The sequence below is a fragment of the Cyprinus carpio genome, chromosome A13 (assembly GCF_018340385.1).
Source record: "Cyprinus carpio isolate SPL01 chromosome A13, ASM1834038v1, whole genome shotgun sequence".
NCBI lineage: Eukaryota > Metazoa > Chordata > Actinopteri > Cypriniformes > Cyprinidae > Cyprinus > Cyprinus carpio.
Window position 1 is genome coordinate 23,850,102 of NC_056584.1, and position 18,151 is coordinate 23,868,252.

The 18,151-nt window shown below is 35.4% G+C and overlaps 1 protein-coding gene across 3 annotated transcripts in view; it reads left to right on the top strand.

Annotated features, from left to right (window-relative positions):
- Positions 1-18,151, top strand: part of LOC109048505 (cadherin-23-like) — a 233,629-nt gene that overhangs the window by 118,701 nt on the left and 96,777 nt on the right. For all 3 annotated transcript variants that reach the window (XM_042769422.1, XM_042769420.1, XM_042769421.1), the window contains exons 10-11: positions 9,896-10,008; positions 15,215-15,403. In XM_042769422.1, coding sequence (XP_042625356.1) covers positions 9,896-10,008; positions 15,215-15,403 — 302 coding nt within the window. The remainder of the gene's footprint in view (positions 1-9,895; positions 10,009-15,214; positions 15,404-18,151) is intronic.

Here is an 18,151-nt window from a genome sequence, read left to right on the forward strand (position 1 = left end):
ATTACATAGATGCTCTCGTAACGCAGTGCATTAGCCTGGAGGAATCACAATCTTTTAATCACCAAACCTCAGAACATATTCTAAACCCTCGAACCACGTCCCCACAATATTACTTTCCTGTTGCTTTTGTGCGATAGGTTGCAAAAGCGGTGCACGTACTGTAGGTTCACGGTGATTAAACATCGGTGGAGTGTGTGTGTGTGTGTGTGTGTGTGGTGGTGAGCGTGAGAATCGTTTGTCTCATCACACACTTGATCACACACATCAGATTATGCACTCGTCTTTCTCTTATAATAGCTACACATGTTTGAGTCCCTCTCTCTTTTCATCTGGGTGTGTTTTTCTGAGAACGAGGCGAGCAGAATTTCAATAAGTGTTGACTGGTTGTCCAGAGAGACTGCTGTCTCATCCACACATGCACAAACACAATGTGAATATTTTATAACGTTTTAATTTCAGTACTTTTAACAGCATGTGGCAGGTTTCCACTCACAGGTTTAGCATAGGAAGGCTTTTGACTAAAATTTGTGAAACTATTTTGCCAAGAATGGTCCACTTGGACAGTAAAAGACTTTCTAACGTAAAAATGACTAATCTAGAGCTTAATAAGAAGAACAGATTTTTACTTGTCCTACTAACATTTTCCACAGAAATGTATACATGCATTTATTTTCTGAAGAACCACCACCATGCCTTCCTTCTCAAAAAACAATTACTAAAAAAAATATACAACTCTTTTATTCAAATATTAAATTAAATAAACAACTCTAAAAAAAAAAAAAATCACCAAAATTTATTAAATTTAAATATATAAAATAACCTAAATTTATTTTATATATTTATTTGTCTATTATTAAAATTAAATGTCTTATAGCTTCTTTTTAATTGTATGACTTTTATTTATTCTGTTTTTTTTTTGCCATGAAGAGTGCCTTGCTGCTGAAATGGCATTAAAAATCAATCAATCAATCAATATTTTTCAAAACACTTTTAAGAAAACTTAACATTTAAAAAAAAAAGAATGTCTGAGAAATGTCTGAGAATATATATATATATATATATATATATATATATATAATATGCATAGCTACATTTATATTTTATTATGTATTTTATTGTCTTATTATTTGTATTTTTTATATTTGCTAAAAATATATTTTTCATTAAAAGTTACATTTTCTTTACTTTATTACATAAAAATACACCAGCCTGGAAACTATATGGCTATTATGTAACTCCATTTATTGCAATGGTGTGCAATTCAAAACTATACTGATTTGTTTGTATTTTTCAACACTATTTATTGATATTTTCAAATCACATGTCATTTGTAAATACGGCATAAAGCCTCCACTATGAATAAAAAAATCAAGTGTGTGTGTGTGTGTGTGTGTGTGATTGTGTGAGTGTATATGTATACACTGTGTTTGCATGTGTGTGAGTTGTGGTTGCTTTAGCTTCTCATTTTCCAGCTCACTACTAGCGGTAATGTGAAATCCCCAGCAAAACACACACACACACACACACACACACACACACACACACACACACACACACACACACACACACACACACACTCCACTGAATGAAAAAGTTAATTCAAGCATCTTGAAATAGTGATGATTGCAATACTTGAAGGACTTCAGCTCTAGTAGTTTCACTTGACACATTCTTGCATACGTACAGACATTTGTTTTTGTGTGATCCAGTTTGTGGATGTTTATTGTTCCTGCCAAAGAGAAATAAATAATAAATATAAAGATTAAAAAAAAAATTATAAAATACACTACCATTGAAAAATTTCGGGTCGGTAAGATTTGATTGATTGATTGATTGAAATTATTACTTTTTTGTTACTTTTATTCAGCAAGGATGCAATAAATTGATCAAAATTGACAGTAAAGACATAATGTTAAAGTCCTGAAATATGTAGAATCCTGAAAATGTTTAAACATTGATAATAATAAAAAAATGTTTCTTGAGCAGCAAATCAGCATATAAGAATGATTTCGGAAGGATCATGTGACACTGAAGACTGGAGTAATGATGCTGAAAATTCAGCTTTGCATCACAGGAATAAATTACATTTTAAAATATATTCATATCTCATACAGTTATTTTAAACAGTAATACTATTTCACAATATTATTGTTTGTATTGTATTTTTTATCAAAAAAATGCAGCCTGGGTGAGCATTAGAGACATTAAAAATTCTTACCTTAATAATGATGTGATGTTTCATAGCAGTTGTTTGGCAAATTAATTTCCTAACAGATTTAATACACAACTCCCCTGCCGACAGATATACTGTACTCCATTGGTAAGCTTTATGATTTAATATGGGTGTTTCCTCTTAGGATTAAACTGTTTGTGTATATTTGTATGTAAGGTTTAGGAAGATGGCTGTGTGAATTGTGTGTGTGTTTGTGTGTATTGTCGAGTCTCGTCATACACAGGTGTGGGTGACAGGTGAGGGCGCAGTGGTCCGTATAGCCGGCGGCTGTCACAGTGTATTGGCAGTTCGGTCAAGCCACTGAAGCACACAAAGCAATTTAGAGCCATCATGGTTGCTTTGAACCCTCATGGATGACCAGTTGTGGAGCAGCTGTCATTCAGCACTCTCTGTTCCACTGATTGGATGGCGACCAGTGAAGGGGCAGGTCACAATGAAAATGACCTCTGTTCCACCTGCTATAGATATGCAACTTTAGTTTTGTGGATTTTTGTGTCTGACTTTGTTCCAAACTTGTATAGACCATCATCCATGGATTAACATAAACAGAAAAAAATTAGACAGACTAAATACTAAAGAAATGTGGCAATGTCCCCCAAGACACCTGAAGGAACCTTTCTGCAAATCTACAGATGCTTTCAAAAAATTTCATTAATAGATTTTTAACTATCAATTAACTTTCATTAACTAAATCAAATCAACATTTTTGTGACCACCCTTTGCATTTAAAACAGCTTTTGTCCTATAGGTACACTTGCTTAGCTGCATAGTTTTTCAGGTAGCTTGGCAGAAAGGTTTCTTCAAGTGTCTTGGAGACATTGGCACAGTTCTTATGGACTTATTCTGTCTCAGTTTTTTTCTGTTTCTTCATGTCATTCCAGACTGGATGCTGGTGAGATTGCTGTGAAATGTAAACATTACAGCAAAAGATAGACAGAAGATAGACAAAAATAACTGGCTTAAAACCATTTTTTCCCCCCGGTGAAAATACTAATGGCCTTAGACTTTTACACAGCACTGTATATACTGTATAATGTACAATATGTGTAATACACATTGAAATGTACATCATTTGCATGTGAAATAAATAATGCATTTTAAGTTTTTTTGGAATAAGTAAAAATCTGCATGAAAAAAGTGCAATCTTAAGATTTTTGTGTGTGTGCATTTGCACCTGTGCAAAAATGTCACACCTGTAGCTGCACAAACACACACAGTCACGTTTGCCAGGACTCAATTTTGTCCCCTCAACGGCTTTTTTTCGGCCAACCTCCTCTCTACACCTTTTGCCGCCAATCCTCCATAATTACCCAGAAGGTTGTGCTCCCTCCTCCGCCTGCAGTGGCCCCACCGTCACCCCATTCTCTGGCCAAAAATGGACTGGCATAGGCCCAGTACTCAGTGACTACAGACAGGCCTGGCCCAGGGTTAATCTCCTGTGCCCCAGCCTCTGTCAACATGCCCACACTCTGCCCTCGTTTATTGCAAAAGCGCACTACGCTCAGACACTATTACAGCAGATGTGCGGCAGAGAGAGCACGCATGAAGCTTTAAATGTTTGTGCCAGGGGAAATGGGAACTCTGGCACTAGTTAGCAGGTGTTTGTTCCAAAGGTTTCAAGAGGAAACAATGATAGGTATGTGACACTGTTCATTTGCCAAGCACTGGAGCTGTTGCGATGAATAGGATAATGCAGGGCATTGAGAGGGGAGGGCTGGGTTAGTCCCAGACCCCCATAAGAACAGAAGCATTCTCATTCTGTTACATTTTTAATTATTCCCCTGGCATAGCATGATAGTTTTTCATTCATCCAACCTTTTATCAGTGATGTGAAATTGATTTTCTGTCTGACTATTTCTAAGCATGCTCCAAGTGCAGCACACGCAGTTCTGTGAAGCGGTACAGCATGGGACTGTCACCAAGAATCCTCATCTGAGCATGATTGTTAATTTACTTCAGTTTCTGTAATTACAGTTCTGTAATTGTTGCAGCCTGGAATTAAACCACACCATGCTGGTTTTGTATGGCCAGAAGAGAACTACCCCCCCCCCCCCCCCACCCCCGACTGAGCCTGGTTTCTCCCAAGGTTTTTTCTCCATTTCTGTCACCAATGGAGTTTTGGTTCCTTGCCACTGTCGCACTTGGCTTGCTCAGTTGGGGACACTAGGCTGACTGCTGTGGTTACAGTTCCTAAATTTTTCCGTAAATCCAAAAATAATTCAGCCTTAGGCATTACGTGCTAGATCATTGGTGAGCTAACACTGTATTTTGTCTTTTAAACCCACTGTTTATATGTTGAAATCATCCCTTTCGGGTGTATTTCAGCTGACACTGAAACTCACCCCCCGCTCCTGACAGCATAATGAAATTACTCACTAATTCACGGCGTGTCCACTAATTTGTTGCCTGACTGACTTGATAGATGCGACAAAGCGTGGCTATCTGCTGCGCAGGTTCACTAACCCATAACTGTGAGCTAATTTGTGTCGCTCTGTTAGCATGGCTAAGATCAAGGCTCTTGTAGTAAATCAGTCTGAAATATAGAGATATCAGGTGCCGCGGTAACAGAGGCTGAGGGCAGTGGAGTCTCATTCCTCTTCTTTAACCTGAGGTTCAGCTAAGCTCAGATGTGCAGATGATGGACTGTGACTTTAATTGATTTTACAGCACCTTCACAAACAGAAGGTAAACAAGTGCTGTCTGGGAGGCACACATAGGGCTGCCACTTCAGATGAGGAATATTTCATGAAACTCCTGCTACATACAGTATGACATATATTACATGGATGGAAATGTAGATCAGTTCTCAGCTGGATCTAGATTTTTTCATAAGTATGTTTATCATACGCCAAATTATTAACATGACATAGGCTAAATAGGAAAATTTTGGTCAGTAGAATTTTGATGGTTTTATGCATTCAACAACATTTTTTTTTATCCTTGCTGCAGGAGAAACCATATTTAATGTTGTATAATTAGTATTAAAATCAGAGCTAATATTGATTTTATGTTGACTTGATAATTTAGACTTGAATTATAAACAGTGTTTGTTTGAGTTGCTTTCAATAATATAAAAAAAAAAACAGCTGCAACAACAAAACAATAATACTTATTGTTGCTGCTGTTGTTTTTCACAATTTATTATTATTATTAAGAAGAAGATTTTTGTAATGTTTTTTAAAAGAAAACTTGTGCTTACAAAGGCTGCATTTATTTGCTCAAAAATACAGTAAAAACAGTGATTAATGTGAAATATTATTATAATTTAAAATAATTGACTTTAATGTTAATATATTTTACATTTTCCCTGTGATGGCAAAGCTAAATATTTAGGAAATATGCTGATTTGTTATTAAAGAAACATTTCTTAATATTATAAATGTTGAAAACAGTAGTGCTGCTTACTATTTTTGTGGAAATAATTATACTTTTTTCAGGATTCTATGATGAATAGAAAATTTAAAAGAATAGCATTTATTTAAAAGGGAAATCTTTCGTAACATTATAAATGTATTTACTGTACTTTTTGATCAATTGAATGCATTATTGCTGAATAAAACTATTAATTAAAAAAAATCCCCAACCCCCAAACTTTTAAACAGCAGTGTATAATATTATTGTTTTAAAAGTATTATTATTATTATTATTATTATTTATAATAATAATAATATATTGCTCTTGTTGAGCTGAGGTGAAAATTGTTAACAAATCCTTTTAGCTCATCTATTAGACAATAATTAAATTCCATTAAAGGGCGTAATGAAAGGGTTTCCCCAGCACTCTAATTTCACGGCAGCTCACTGTCTTTGCTGTGGTGTGTCTTAGCTGCTGGCTCTCAGCAGGATTAGAGTGAGTGAGCTATCTGCTCTCCTGCACAGCTCCACTCACTCACACTCGCCTCTTTATTCTCTCCATCAACTTCAGCTGAGCTTGATTTCTCCAACAGTGAATTCTCTCTGCTGTCACTTTGTGTGTTGATGAGATGTCAATCTCTGCGGGAGAGAGTTTTTGTTCTGTCAGGCAGAACGCAGCATCATTCTGGTCTTCTGAAGATTCTGCTTATCTCACGCTAATGTTGCCGCCTCTAAATCACAGCTCTCGTCTGCTGACTCCGTGTACAGTTACTAAATTATTAACCTGTGCTTTGTTGCCTCTAGTTGAAGGAATAGTTTATTCAATGAGGAAAATTCAGTCATTATTTTCTCACCCTTATGTCAATTCAGTTTTTTTCCCATGAAAAGTGATTGGTTCATGTCACGCTCAAAACAAGTAAAAATATATATTTTTTCACACTTTTCTATATAAAGGAATGACCATAAAAGTTTTTTTTCTTCTTCTTCTTTCAGACTGTAAAAATATCAATGTGTCTGTTGCTCCCCCTTACCTGTTTTATTTGTTTCAATGGATGTTGTTTTGTTGAATTGAAAACAATAAAAAAGTTGATCACAAAAAAAGAAAAGTGTTTGGAACAGTCTTACATTAGTATCACGGACATAATAGTATAGTTTTTGTTAAAATTTTCAATTAATATTAATTTTATATTCTATTTTCATTTGAATTAATATTTTAAGTTAATATTTATTTTAGTAATGAATTTGTTTATGGTTTTAGCTTTGGTTTTAGTTAATGATAAAAACCCTGATTTGGAGCAATTTTATGATAAATAAAGACAGAAATTAAATTTTTTAAATTTAAATTTAATGCGACTTTTAGACAGTTCATCGATATATGATGAAAATATATTTAAAATCCATGAAATCTCTCTTCATGCCAAGTTTATAATTAGTGTGTCCTCACAACCCCCTCAGAAATGAGTCTGCGTCTGCACCAAACCTTAAGAAATATATTTGCATTACCAGATAAAGATGATTATCATTCCAAATCAGCATGCCTTGCAGTGGTCTTACTCCAGTGAACAGCCAAACATTCTAATTTAAATGAATCCATCAGGTCAGCATGGCTCTCAGCTGTACGTTTGATTTCACACTGGTCAATTGGGAAAGTGAATTTAAGTGTGTGTTCTAATTGGCCTTAGATTCCCAGAGGAGCCAATATATTCACGCTAGCAGAGGCACATGCATACACTTGGTTCAAGCACTCTCAATCAATCTGGGTACTCTCATTGTTTGATTTCCATTACGCAGATGGTTCTGATTGCTATTTGAATGTATAAATCACAACTATCTCTGCAGGGCAGCTCTGAGTCGCTCATGCATGCTCAACAAGCTCGTCTCAATCCAGTGTCAATTCAGCAGTGCTGTGGCTATGTCCAATTTAGCATAACAATAGTGAACTCCTGAGACGAGAAGAACGAGGAAGAATAAAAGTTTGAGTACCTGGGAAGAAGGAGGTGAAGAAACTTAATAATAATTCTATCTATCTATCTATCTATCTATCTATCTATCTATCTATCTATCTATCTATCTATCTATCTATCTATCTATCTATCTATCTATCTATCTATCTATCTAATTTTTTTTTATTTTTTTGCTTTCAAATAAGGCTTTGCCAATTCAACATTCGACAGCTTTGTTTTCGTTTATAATTACAGTATGATTTTTCTTAAAGGGATAGTTCCCAGAGCTTTCTGAACCTGCATAGACAGCAACACTACCATGTTCAAGGCCTGGAAACGCAATAAGAACATCATTAAAATAGTCCTTGTGACAGCAGTGGGTCACACTTCATTTTTTTGAAGCTATGAGAATACTTTTTCTGCGCAAAGAAAACAAAAATAATGAATTTATTCGACAATTTCTTCTCTTCCATGTCAGTCTTTGACACGAGTACCTGTCCCTTAACAAAACTTGCATTCTACTTTTGTACTTTATAACTCCAGGTGCAGCTGAATCCGGTTTGGTACAGTACTTCAATTCAAATTTAATTTAAATGCAGGGCTTGAATCGGAAATTAAAAGGCATTTTAGTTTATTTCAGTTTTGAATGACAAACAACCCTGATGGAGGAGTGGGAGGAACTAAGTTGGGTGGTTTTACATGGGAAGGGGGATGTGGAGGAATGTAGGAGTGATTGTGGGAGCTGATGATCTTTAGTAGTACATGATTGTACGTGATGAGAGCTGTACAGAGGTGAGATCTATCATTTAGAACAAAAGAAGACAGATTGTGTGTCACTCTGTGTGCCATTTGCATCTGATGGACTTAGTGTGCTGTGAATATACACTGCAGCTGTGAGAGATGGACAGAGAGACAAAGACAGGAAAATATAATGAAAATAATTACTGAAATATCATGTAATTAAGGAAAGTGAGGTGTTAATGAGATCAACAGTTTTATCGAGGGAGTATAAAATGTTTTGAGTGGAAGATGAATAGTGGATTAGATGGCGAGCCGTTCTAGTGTTCTGTTGTAGCCCTAAAGTTTGGGCCACTGCTGCCAAGCACTGAACTAATTACCCAAAACCAGCATGATATCTCAGGAGTAACGGATTAATTAACAGGTTCCCTTAGTCGGAAGATATTAGTTTCCTCTATTCCAGACCAGGGAGAGATCCAGTCCCAAACCACGTCTGCTCTCTGTCAGACAGTATAGAAGAGGAAGGATTTTGTTTCTGTTTCTTACTCTTTGTCTATGCCTAGCATTTTGTTGACCTAAGAGTTGTAGTATGATTTAGTAACACAACTAGTATCATTAGTAGAGTCTTTATGATCATGATGTTCCAGAAGTTAAATTCATCATGGTGATGGAGGTTGTAGAACAACTTTCTTCCAAAATACATTAGTTGTGGGCAGTACGAGCGATATTTTGTATCACAGTTTGATGTAAAACACACACAGTCATTCTAATGCTGGTTCTGTGTGATTAGTCTATTAAAGTCGGCATGAAATGAAAACTGGCTCTTTCTGTTTTGTAAATGCATGTTACAGATCTTATTCTGAACAATTCATAATCCATTTTTATTATATAATTTTTTCATATAATTGTTTGACCTTATAATGTGCAATAATAATGTCATAACTCAATCTTCTGTCTTAGACTTCTTTATGGTGCCGTATGCCTGACTTACATTAACTAACGAGGATTGTGTGTGTTTTCAGAATTAAATTAAGAATGCCTTTAAATTGCGATTTAGATCATGAGCAAAAGGGTGCATGATTGCACTACAAAATTGGAATGCAATGAAGTAGAATTGCATGGAAATTAATTAATGTTTAAAGAATTTCATGCAACAGACCGTTAGATAGATCTATAATAATGTTATTAGAATTCTGAATTCTAGAATCCTCTTATTGATGTGCAAATTTGTAAAATTTTTGGCATTAGCTGTCATGCCGTCCAGCCCTAATTTCTAGGATAGGAATGATCAGATGAATTCTTTGAAATCCTTAGCTAATGATAGGGACGTTCCCCCTGGAGCGGAGGTTAAGTGCCCTGCTCTAGGGCAGAATGGTGATTAGGGAACTCAACGGCTCTCCGCTTCATTGACGCCTCTGAGGATTTTGACCTACAACCTTTGAGTTTGGGCTCAGATATTTAACCACTTTACAATCATGACCCTCCAATTATTGAAATATCTAAATGCTAAAAAGTCAAAGTGTAATTAGGGTACAGGCTCTTCCATTTAATATGTTAGTATTCAGTGCAAACAGAAACATATTTTGACCCTTTTGCCACAAAAGTCCATTTATTATTCTGTTTACCAGGTAACACCAACAGCGTGTTTGCTCTTGACTACATCAGCGGATCCCTGAAAGTGAGCGGGCAGCTGGACCGGGAAAACCCCTTGTACTCATCCGGATTCACCATCACAGTAAAGGTGAGACTCAAACCTAGATGTGGAGGTTTTCAAGCTGTAAAATGGTTTCTCAAAAGGATTTGTTCAATATCAAGTTCTAGGGTTGGAATTTAATTTTCGAGAACCACTCTTATATTTTATGATGCATAGTTCCATTAGCTGTTCTTTAACAGAAGGTTATTTGGGTTAAGGCTAGAAGGAATACAGTAAAAACTACTGGGCATGCCCACATCAATATGGAAAAGGGTTTTTGTTCTAATTAACGGTGCTTAATTAAAAAAAAGAAGAAGAAAAAAAAACTGAATACATTAGTTTTTCTTTAAATTGGACAGATTCTTTTGAGTGCTTCCTCGGTTGTACCAAAAGAGCTGTTCATAGATTTCTTGAGAAACTTGAATCTTTTTGTGGAATTGGAATCAAAATAGTGAAGTTCCTAAAGCTCTTAAAACCTTTTATCATAAGTCTTTCAACCCTGTGTGAGATTCAAATCCACTAATGCATTATTTAAATCTCTTCTGTAATGTTTCAAGGTCAAGATTGATTTTAAATGAGGAGTGAAATCACATATGAGCAGATTTGTTCTGTTTCCAGACATTCTCATGTAGTAGCTCTGGTTAGTCTCTCGTCCCCTGAGCTGAACTCTTTGGGATCTCTGCCAAATGCAGTATTGATTCTACAGTAAATGTTTGCAGAGTGTGACTGTAATTTATCGAGCCATTTACCCACATTGAGCATATCAGGATCAGTGTGTGAAAAGGTCTCACTGACCCTGGAGCTTTCAATACATTGATTCTTTAGCATAGCTATTACAGACATGCACATCAAATCACACTGAACTGGACTCGATTATCAGTATTATATATTTACATAATGTTATTATAAGTTCAGTAAGTTGTAAATAAAGCATTATTAAGAGTATGTTTTACAAGAAAATACTAATGACACAAATATATTAATCTGCTGCTGTTGTAGCCACTGTGTGTGTGTATGTGTGTGTGTGTGTGTGTGTGTGTGATGTCATCGTTATCTCTGTCCCCCACTGACAGTTCCAGGGCCAAACACTGAAGGAGTGTTGTGTGTGTGTGTGTGTGTGTGTGTGTGTTTTAATGTCCCTCTAGACCTCAGCCAGGGAAACTCTTTGTTCCTGTCTCTCCATCTCTGAGAGCTCAGTTTAGCAGAGGCCTTTAGGCTCCTGAAATAGTCTCTCTCTCTCTCTCTCACACACACACACACCTTTGCCACTTTTTCAGGCTATATGGGGATGGGGATGAGAAAGAATAAGAAGAAAAAGAACAAAATAGAAATAGAAAGAAGAGCAGACAGACTTCAGTTTACAGCAACTTTTGATTCCAGTAATTTCAATAAAACACCAAGTATGATACTCTCATGATCACACAGTTATCCTGCTAAAAAAAAATAAAAATAACATGGGCTTGACAATCTGAAAAGACTGTTATTAATATGGTACATGTATAACAACATTTGAAAATATATTCAAATTGCAACACTGATTACTGATTTAATTGTATTGTTGATCAAATAAATGCAGGCCTGATACTGTATATGAGAGTTCTTTCAAAATTAAAAAAATAAAATCTTTTGAATTTTTGAACAGTAGTGTTGTATAGAGTGGCAAGAAGAAGTGTGTGAACCCATTAGAATTGGTTGGTAATAAAATACTTGTGTGTTGTTAGTCAAAGCACATTGTGTTTGTTGATACTTGCTACTTTGATGAAGATCAGATGACAATTTACGACCAGTTAATTAATGAAGAAACCAAACCAATTCCAAAGGTTTCACATACTTCTGCCACTGTTTAAATTGCATTTATGTGCAGTAACAGGCATGCAGCTCTATGAAAATACTGTTTACCAACAAATGCTTGGCCGTGACATGTCTGGGATCTTCAGACATCCCAGTAAAGAGCTGTTTTAGATTAGCACTTTATTCAAATTGTGCTGAAAATGACCAGAAACTGCTGTGTGTGGGATACTGTTTCCAAAAGATTGGTGGCGATTTGGGCCTCTGTAGATTTCAGTCATTATTTCTCTGGGTTGGGATCATTATCGCCGCTGCTCTGATATGAACCCATTGAACTGCTGCTGCTGGTGTCGGTATAGATTTGCACAAACCCTAAAGTTGCTAATGCTTTATTTTAACCACCAAAGCACAACCGCTGATGAATACATGACCAAATAACATTACCAATTATGTAACAGCACCCAGTCTCACCAACACATCCTTGCGCTTTGAGGTGGAAAAGAACATAAAAAAAAAAAAAAAAACATGCAATACTGGAAGATTCTGAAAAATGTATTTTAAATGTACCTGTATGTTATTTTGTTATTTTGTGGAGTGAAAACTTCAGAGCGATTCATCCAGTCAGATATTAGAGCCAAACTGTTCTGTTTTATAAGGAAGTTTTAGTCACGTTTAAATGTTCACTGATTATTGTTGCCTTTTTCTCTGCCTGTAATATTATATATATTCCCATCTAGACAGTTTCATAAATGTGTTGTGGATTCTTCTGCTGTATTTGCAGTCATAAACTGCAGCTGTAGTCCTCTAAATTGAAATCAATGTTTGCCATGAAAAGTGAAACACAAAACAAAGAAAATGCAAGAAAAACTTCCCAAAATATTCATAAGTTATAGATTTTCATTATCTATTTCTCTCTCCTGAGCCTCTGCTCCTATATATGTATTTTTTTTTCCTTTTACCATTTTATCTTTGTACTCTCTCTCTCTCTCTCTCTCTCTCTCTCTCTCTCTCTGTCACCCTCTCTCTTATTGGTGGCATTATTGATTTTGAGTGAAAAGTAATAAAACTAATTTCTCAGCTTCACAGCGCTTGGATAGGCTAGAGTGCATTGGGCTGGAGGTCAGTGTATTTATAATATGGAGGGATAGAGAAGAGATGTGCAAGGGGGTGTTAAACGACACAATTCATGATTAACCTGGACCTGTAGCATCACCACCCCTCCAACCTCCATTCAACCTGCATCCCTCCGTCACAAAACACCATTATTCCTTTTGATTTCACTGCGACTCCAACTCCATCACTTAAAATGAGAAGGAGAGAGAACGAGAGGAAGGGAAGAAAGAAAGTGATTGCGAGCAATTGTTTCCTGTCGATAAGACTTGTTCATCCTAAATCTTATTGGCTGTGTCTCTCTTCCCGCTGGCCCTCGTGTGCCCCCACTTACGGCAGACCTGTGGGATTTCTCCCAGAATCCTCCCCTCTGATTTAATAAAGAGGCAGAGCTGAACAAATGGAGGAGATTGAAGACTTAACGTTAATGCTGCTTACTGCCATATTCCCTCTATTATCACATCCATTCCTCTCTCGTTTCATATCTCGCACTGTCTCTCTCTGTTACTTGTATATCTTTTTTCTTTCTTTTACTTCGCCTTTCCCTTTTTAGAGCTCCTTATAATGTTTTTTTTTTCTCACATTAGAGAGATGGATGATGGTGTTGTGTGTTTGCAACGGTTTTGGGAAGCATTTGTTTCCTTATTTTTTTTTTTTTTTTTGCAAGTACATCATAAAAAATGTTTTTTGTTTTTTTTTGAAGCAAAACAAATATGGAGTACGTTTTACAAGAAAACGCTCCCTGTGTGTGCATTTATTAAATATTTGACTTAAAGGGATATTCCACCCCAAAATGAAAATTTTGTCATTAATCACTTACCCCCATGTCATTCCAAACCCGTAAAAGCTTTGTTCGTCATTGGAACACAATTTAAGATATTTTGGATGAAAATCAGTAGGCTTGTGACTGTCCCATAGACTTCCAAGTAAATAACAGTGTCATGGTCCATAATATGTATGAAAGTCGTCGTCAGAATAGTCCATCTGCCATCAGACGTGCAATCTGGGTTATATGAAGCGATGTGAACACTTTTTGTAAGCAAAGAAAACAAAAATAACGACTTTATTCAACAATTCCTTTGTCAACAGTCTCCTCCATGTCTCTCCACATCACTGCATGCTGCGTATGCTCTTCTGTATCAAGGATGCACTGTTTCTACATGTATTTAGCTTTGATTTGAAAGAAAACAGCAAATCCTTGTGGCGCTGATGATAAAGAAGAGCATATGCAGCATACGGTGATATGGAGAGACACAGAGGAGACTGTTGACAAAGGAATTGTTGAATAAAGTTGTTATTTTTGTTTTTTTCACTTACAAAAAGTATTCTTGTCGCTTCATGTAATCCAGATTGCACGTCTGATGGCAGATGGAGTATTCTGATGACGACTTTCATACCTTTTATGGACCTTGACACTGTTATTTACTTGGCAGTCTACGGGACAGTCACAAGCCTCCCGGGTTTCATCCAAAATATCTTAAATTGTGTTCCGAAGACGAACAAAGCTTTTACGGGTTTGGAACAACATGGGGGTAAGTGATTAATGACAAAATTTTCATTTTGGGTTTGAGTATCCCTTTAATTTAATGATATAACTTAGTCAGGAATTGCTAATTACGTTACATTGTTCTTTTTTTGTGTTATTCTGTTTAACCATCCCTGTTTAACCATCTTTCTCATCTAGAAAAGATATGCTTGACGTGCAGGTTTTTTTTTAAATATATATTTTATGTTTATTTTTTGAAAGTAATATTACTGTCAATGTTAGTTTCAGTCATGCAAGTTTTACATGACCTGAGAATAGGTACATTATTTGACTTTATAATTAAGTTGGATGATTATTGAAGCTAAGTGTTTTGATGGCTGTTAAATGCTTTGACATGATTTAAACTATGTTTAGAGAAATGTGTATAATCAGCTAAGAAATTAATTTCACTTAATAAGAGAATAAATAAGCATAGTCACAAAAAAATGTTCGACAAGTTACATTTTGGGAAAAATGTATTGCACAAAATGCGTCTATTTTCCATTTTGTGTTTTTATATATATATATATATATATATATATATATTTATGTCAAATTCTACATATACAGTTCCTAGAGATCTTAAACGGAAATCTGGACCTTTTGTATTAAGGAGTCACATGATGAATGTCACAAATTCTCTTAAAAGCTTCACTAGTTCTCGCTTATTGTACATTGTAACTTTTCTTTGTTTTGAAATTGTTTAAAATCCTAAAATATTCTCTTTATTTCAAGGTTCCAAATTTCTCTTGCAGGCTCATTTGGGCAGTGCTGTATATATTGAGATTGCAGGCATCAGATTAAACGGCTGTATGTCTTTCGTCTCTACAGGCCACAGAGCTGAATGACGACCGCACACCCTCGTCTGCCACCGTCATGACCACCTTCACCATCCTGCTGATCGATAAAAATGACAATCCGCCCAGGTTTAACAGCTCTGAATATCGCGTCCTGATCACAGAGCTGGCGCAGGTCGGCTTCGCTCTGCCTCTGTACATACAGGTCGAAGACAAAGACGAGGTGAGACATACCCATGTTTTAAAAGAGAGTGTTTTTCCCTCACGTGATTTCCCTGACACATATTAATAATTCAGATGGACAAGTATGCATGTTGACTGTTCCTTTCTGAGAGAAGCTTTCTGCAGAAACTTCTTTGTGGTTTCCATGAACATGACATTTTCTCCAGCCTAGACTCTTCTGACATCAGGAACCCCTGACTGCTCTCACTGCTCCGCTTCATGGCAGTAGCTCTAGAATGAGTTCGAATCAGTCAGACGTCAGGGATTCTCACCTGTTCACCTCCTATCAGTCAAGCTTCAAACTAGTCACTCTTCTGAATCTGCTCTCCTGGCTGTAAAGTGCTCAAGTCAGCAGCAACATGCTCACATAACTCCATGCTAATTCTTTCCGAAATGTAAGCAGTTTTTGACACTGCCATCGGCACGTTTTGCTGGCAGAGATGGGCATTTCAGAGTCAGCACTTCCCTGTTTGTCGTTTGTGAATAACAGGTCCAGGTCAGTCAGATTGACTGACTTCCTCACCTTGATTCCTCACCACTGGTTTTTCCTAGGGCTAGAAAATTTCCACTATGCATTTGCTGGCGATAAATGTGCCATTTTTGCTTCACTAGTGCAGAAACAGAGCAATGATTTGTAGGTCAATTACATGATGCTCGGATCTGTTCATTAGTTCAAAAATACATTAACATTCAGTTCACACACAATGTACAGTCACTTGAATGATGAGCATGTTTTATATATATATATTTTTTTGGTTTGTTTTGTATAAAAATTTATTTGAAATATTTATAATGAAGAAAAAATGCCTTATTATTTGAATTAATTCTTAGAATGAAACTATATGAATTAGTTTGGCATGATCTTTTATAATTATTTACTGTTATTAATTTATTTTAAAAATAAGCTCAGACAAATACAGTACCAATGATTTGTGGGTCATGTACATGATATTTGTGTCAAAAAATATGTTAAAATTCAGGTCAAACATACAACCATTTGAATAGACCTTCTTATGATGAGCATAATTTATTTTTGTATTACAATTAATTTTTATATTTTTGGGGGACGTAAAGTAAAAGATATCACAATGATACAAATGTACTGATATAATGAAGAAAAACTCATTATTACTGTAGAATAAATCCCATGAAAGCTATATTAAGTATTTTTAATTTTTATTATATTATTATTATTATTATTATTTTATTTCATAAATAATTTATTATATTTTTGTTGTTGTTAATAATAATAATAACAATTGAATTTGAACAATTGAATGGTAAAAACATAATTTTACAATTTCAACAAATTGTGTCAAAATCTGTTGTACAACAAAAATTAGCAGCATTTTAAACCGTTTTGAAGTGGTTGATTTGTAGTCAAGTATAAAAGCTAAGTTATGAGGCTGAAATTTTTACTTGGGCTGCTTATCCAGTGGAAAGCTATATAAATGTTATGGCTTGTGAATATCAAACGTCTGTAGTGAATGCTTGTCAAGGTCCGCGTTTGAGTGATAAAATGCTTATGAAGCTTTTTTTTTGTTTTGCTTTCTTGAGCATCATCTACTGTTTGACACATTTTGAAACCATTCTTGTACAAATAGGGTAATAGCTTTTAAACTGGAAACTTTAGAGTGCAAGAAAGAGAGGCACACGTAATATTTAGTGTTATGTCAGGCATTCATTGGCTGTTCATAAAACAAAAAGTTCTGACTCTAAATTCTGATGGGATGAAACGTGTTCAAATCCGCTATAAAGTGTCGACATGTTTTAAGCTTACCACCCAGCTTACAAACAAATACACCCTGACATACCTCCATGGTCTGTCTTACGTGTCGTCATACGCACACAGGACCCTGTTTAGACTGGTGCAGGGTTAAATTTTCTTGTGAGTAGGTGAGATACAGCAGCAAATTATCGCTAACCAGCAGAATCAATCAGAGATAAGAGCAGCACAAGTCAACTTAAGATTGATTCCTGCTTCAAATTACTGGAACAGAAAGTGACAGATAAATAAAGAGAGGGAGAGAGAGTGGCATACTAGCAAACTTCTGTATACTGCATACTTACTGTTTTTTTTTTCTATTTCATTTATATATATAGATATATATATAAAGTAAGGCATAAAGCAGCATTGAAATATTGAAAAAAGTTTCTTATGCTCAGCAAGGCTACATTTTTTAAATTAAAAAATATAGGAAAAAGAGTAATATTGTGAAATATTGTTACAATTTAAAATAAGGGTTTTCTAATTTTATTTTATTTTAGAATATAATTTATTTCCTGAACATCATCTATTATAAAATAGTAAAAATAAGAAGTAAAAAAAAAAAAAGATAATCAAATGCACCTCATTCAGTCAGAATTTAGCCTTTGAACTATCCATTTTTTAAAAACATATTCTGGCTTTCTGTGCATACAGAAAATTTGCATGCTATTTACAGTATGCATATAATATACGTACTGCAGAAATAATAAGAGTAGTATATTAGTATGCTCTTCTGAACATAGCCAGGTAATTAAAGAGAAAGTGTGTGAAAATGTGTTATTACCTCCAGTCGATAACTCAAGCATTTTACTGTCCTGTCATTTTTGATTGGCAAATCAAATTATATTAGTCTCCAATTACTTAACTACTTCTTTCCAGTCTAAGTACATTTACCCTTCAGTCTTTGAGGACATACTGTACAGCTTTTTTTTTTTTCTTTGAGCAGTGGGCATTTCCTCTTACACTGGAAATACAGCAGCA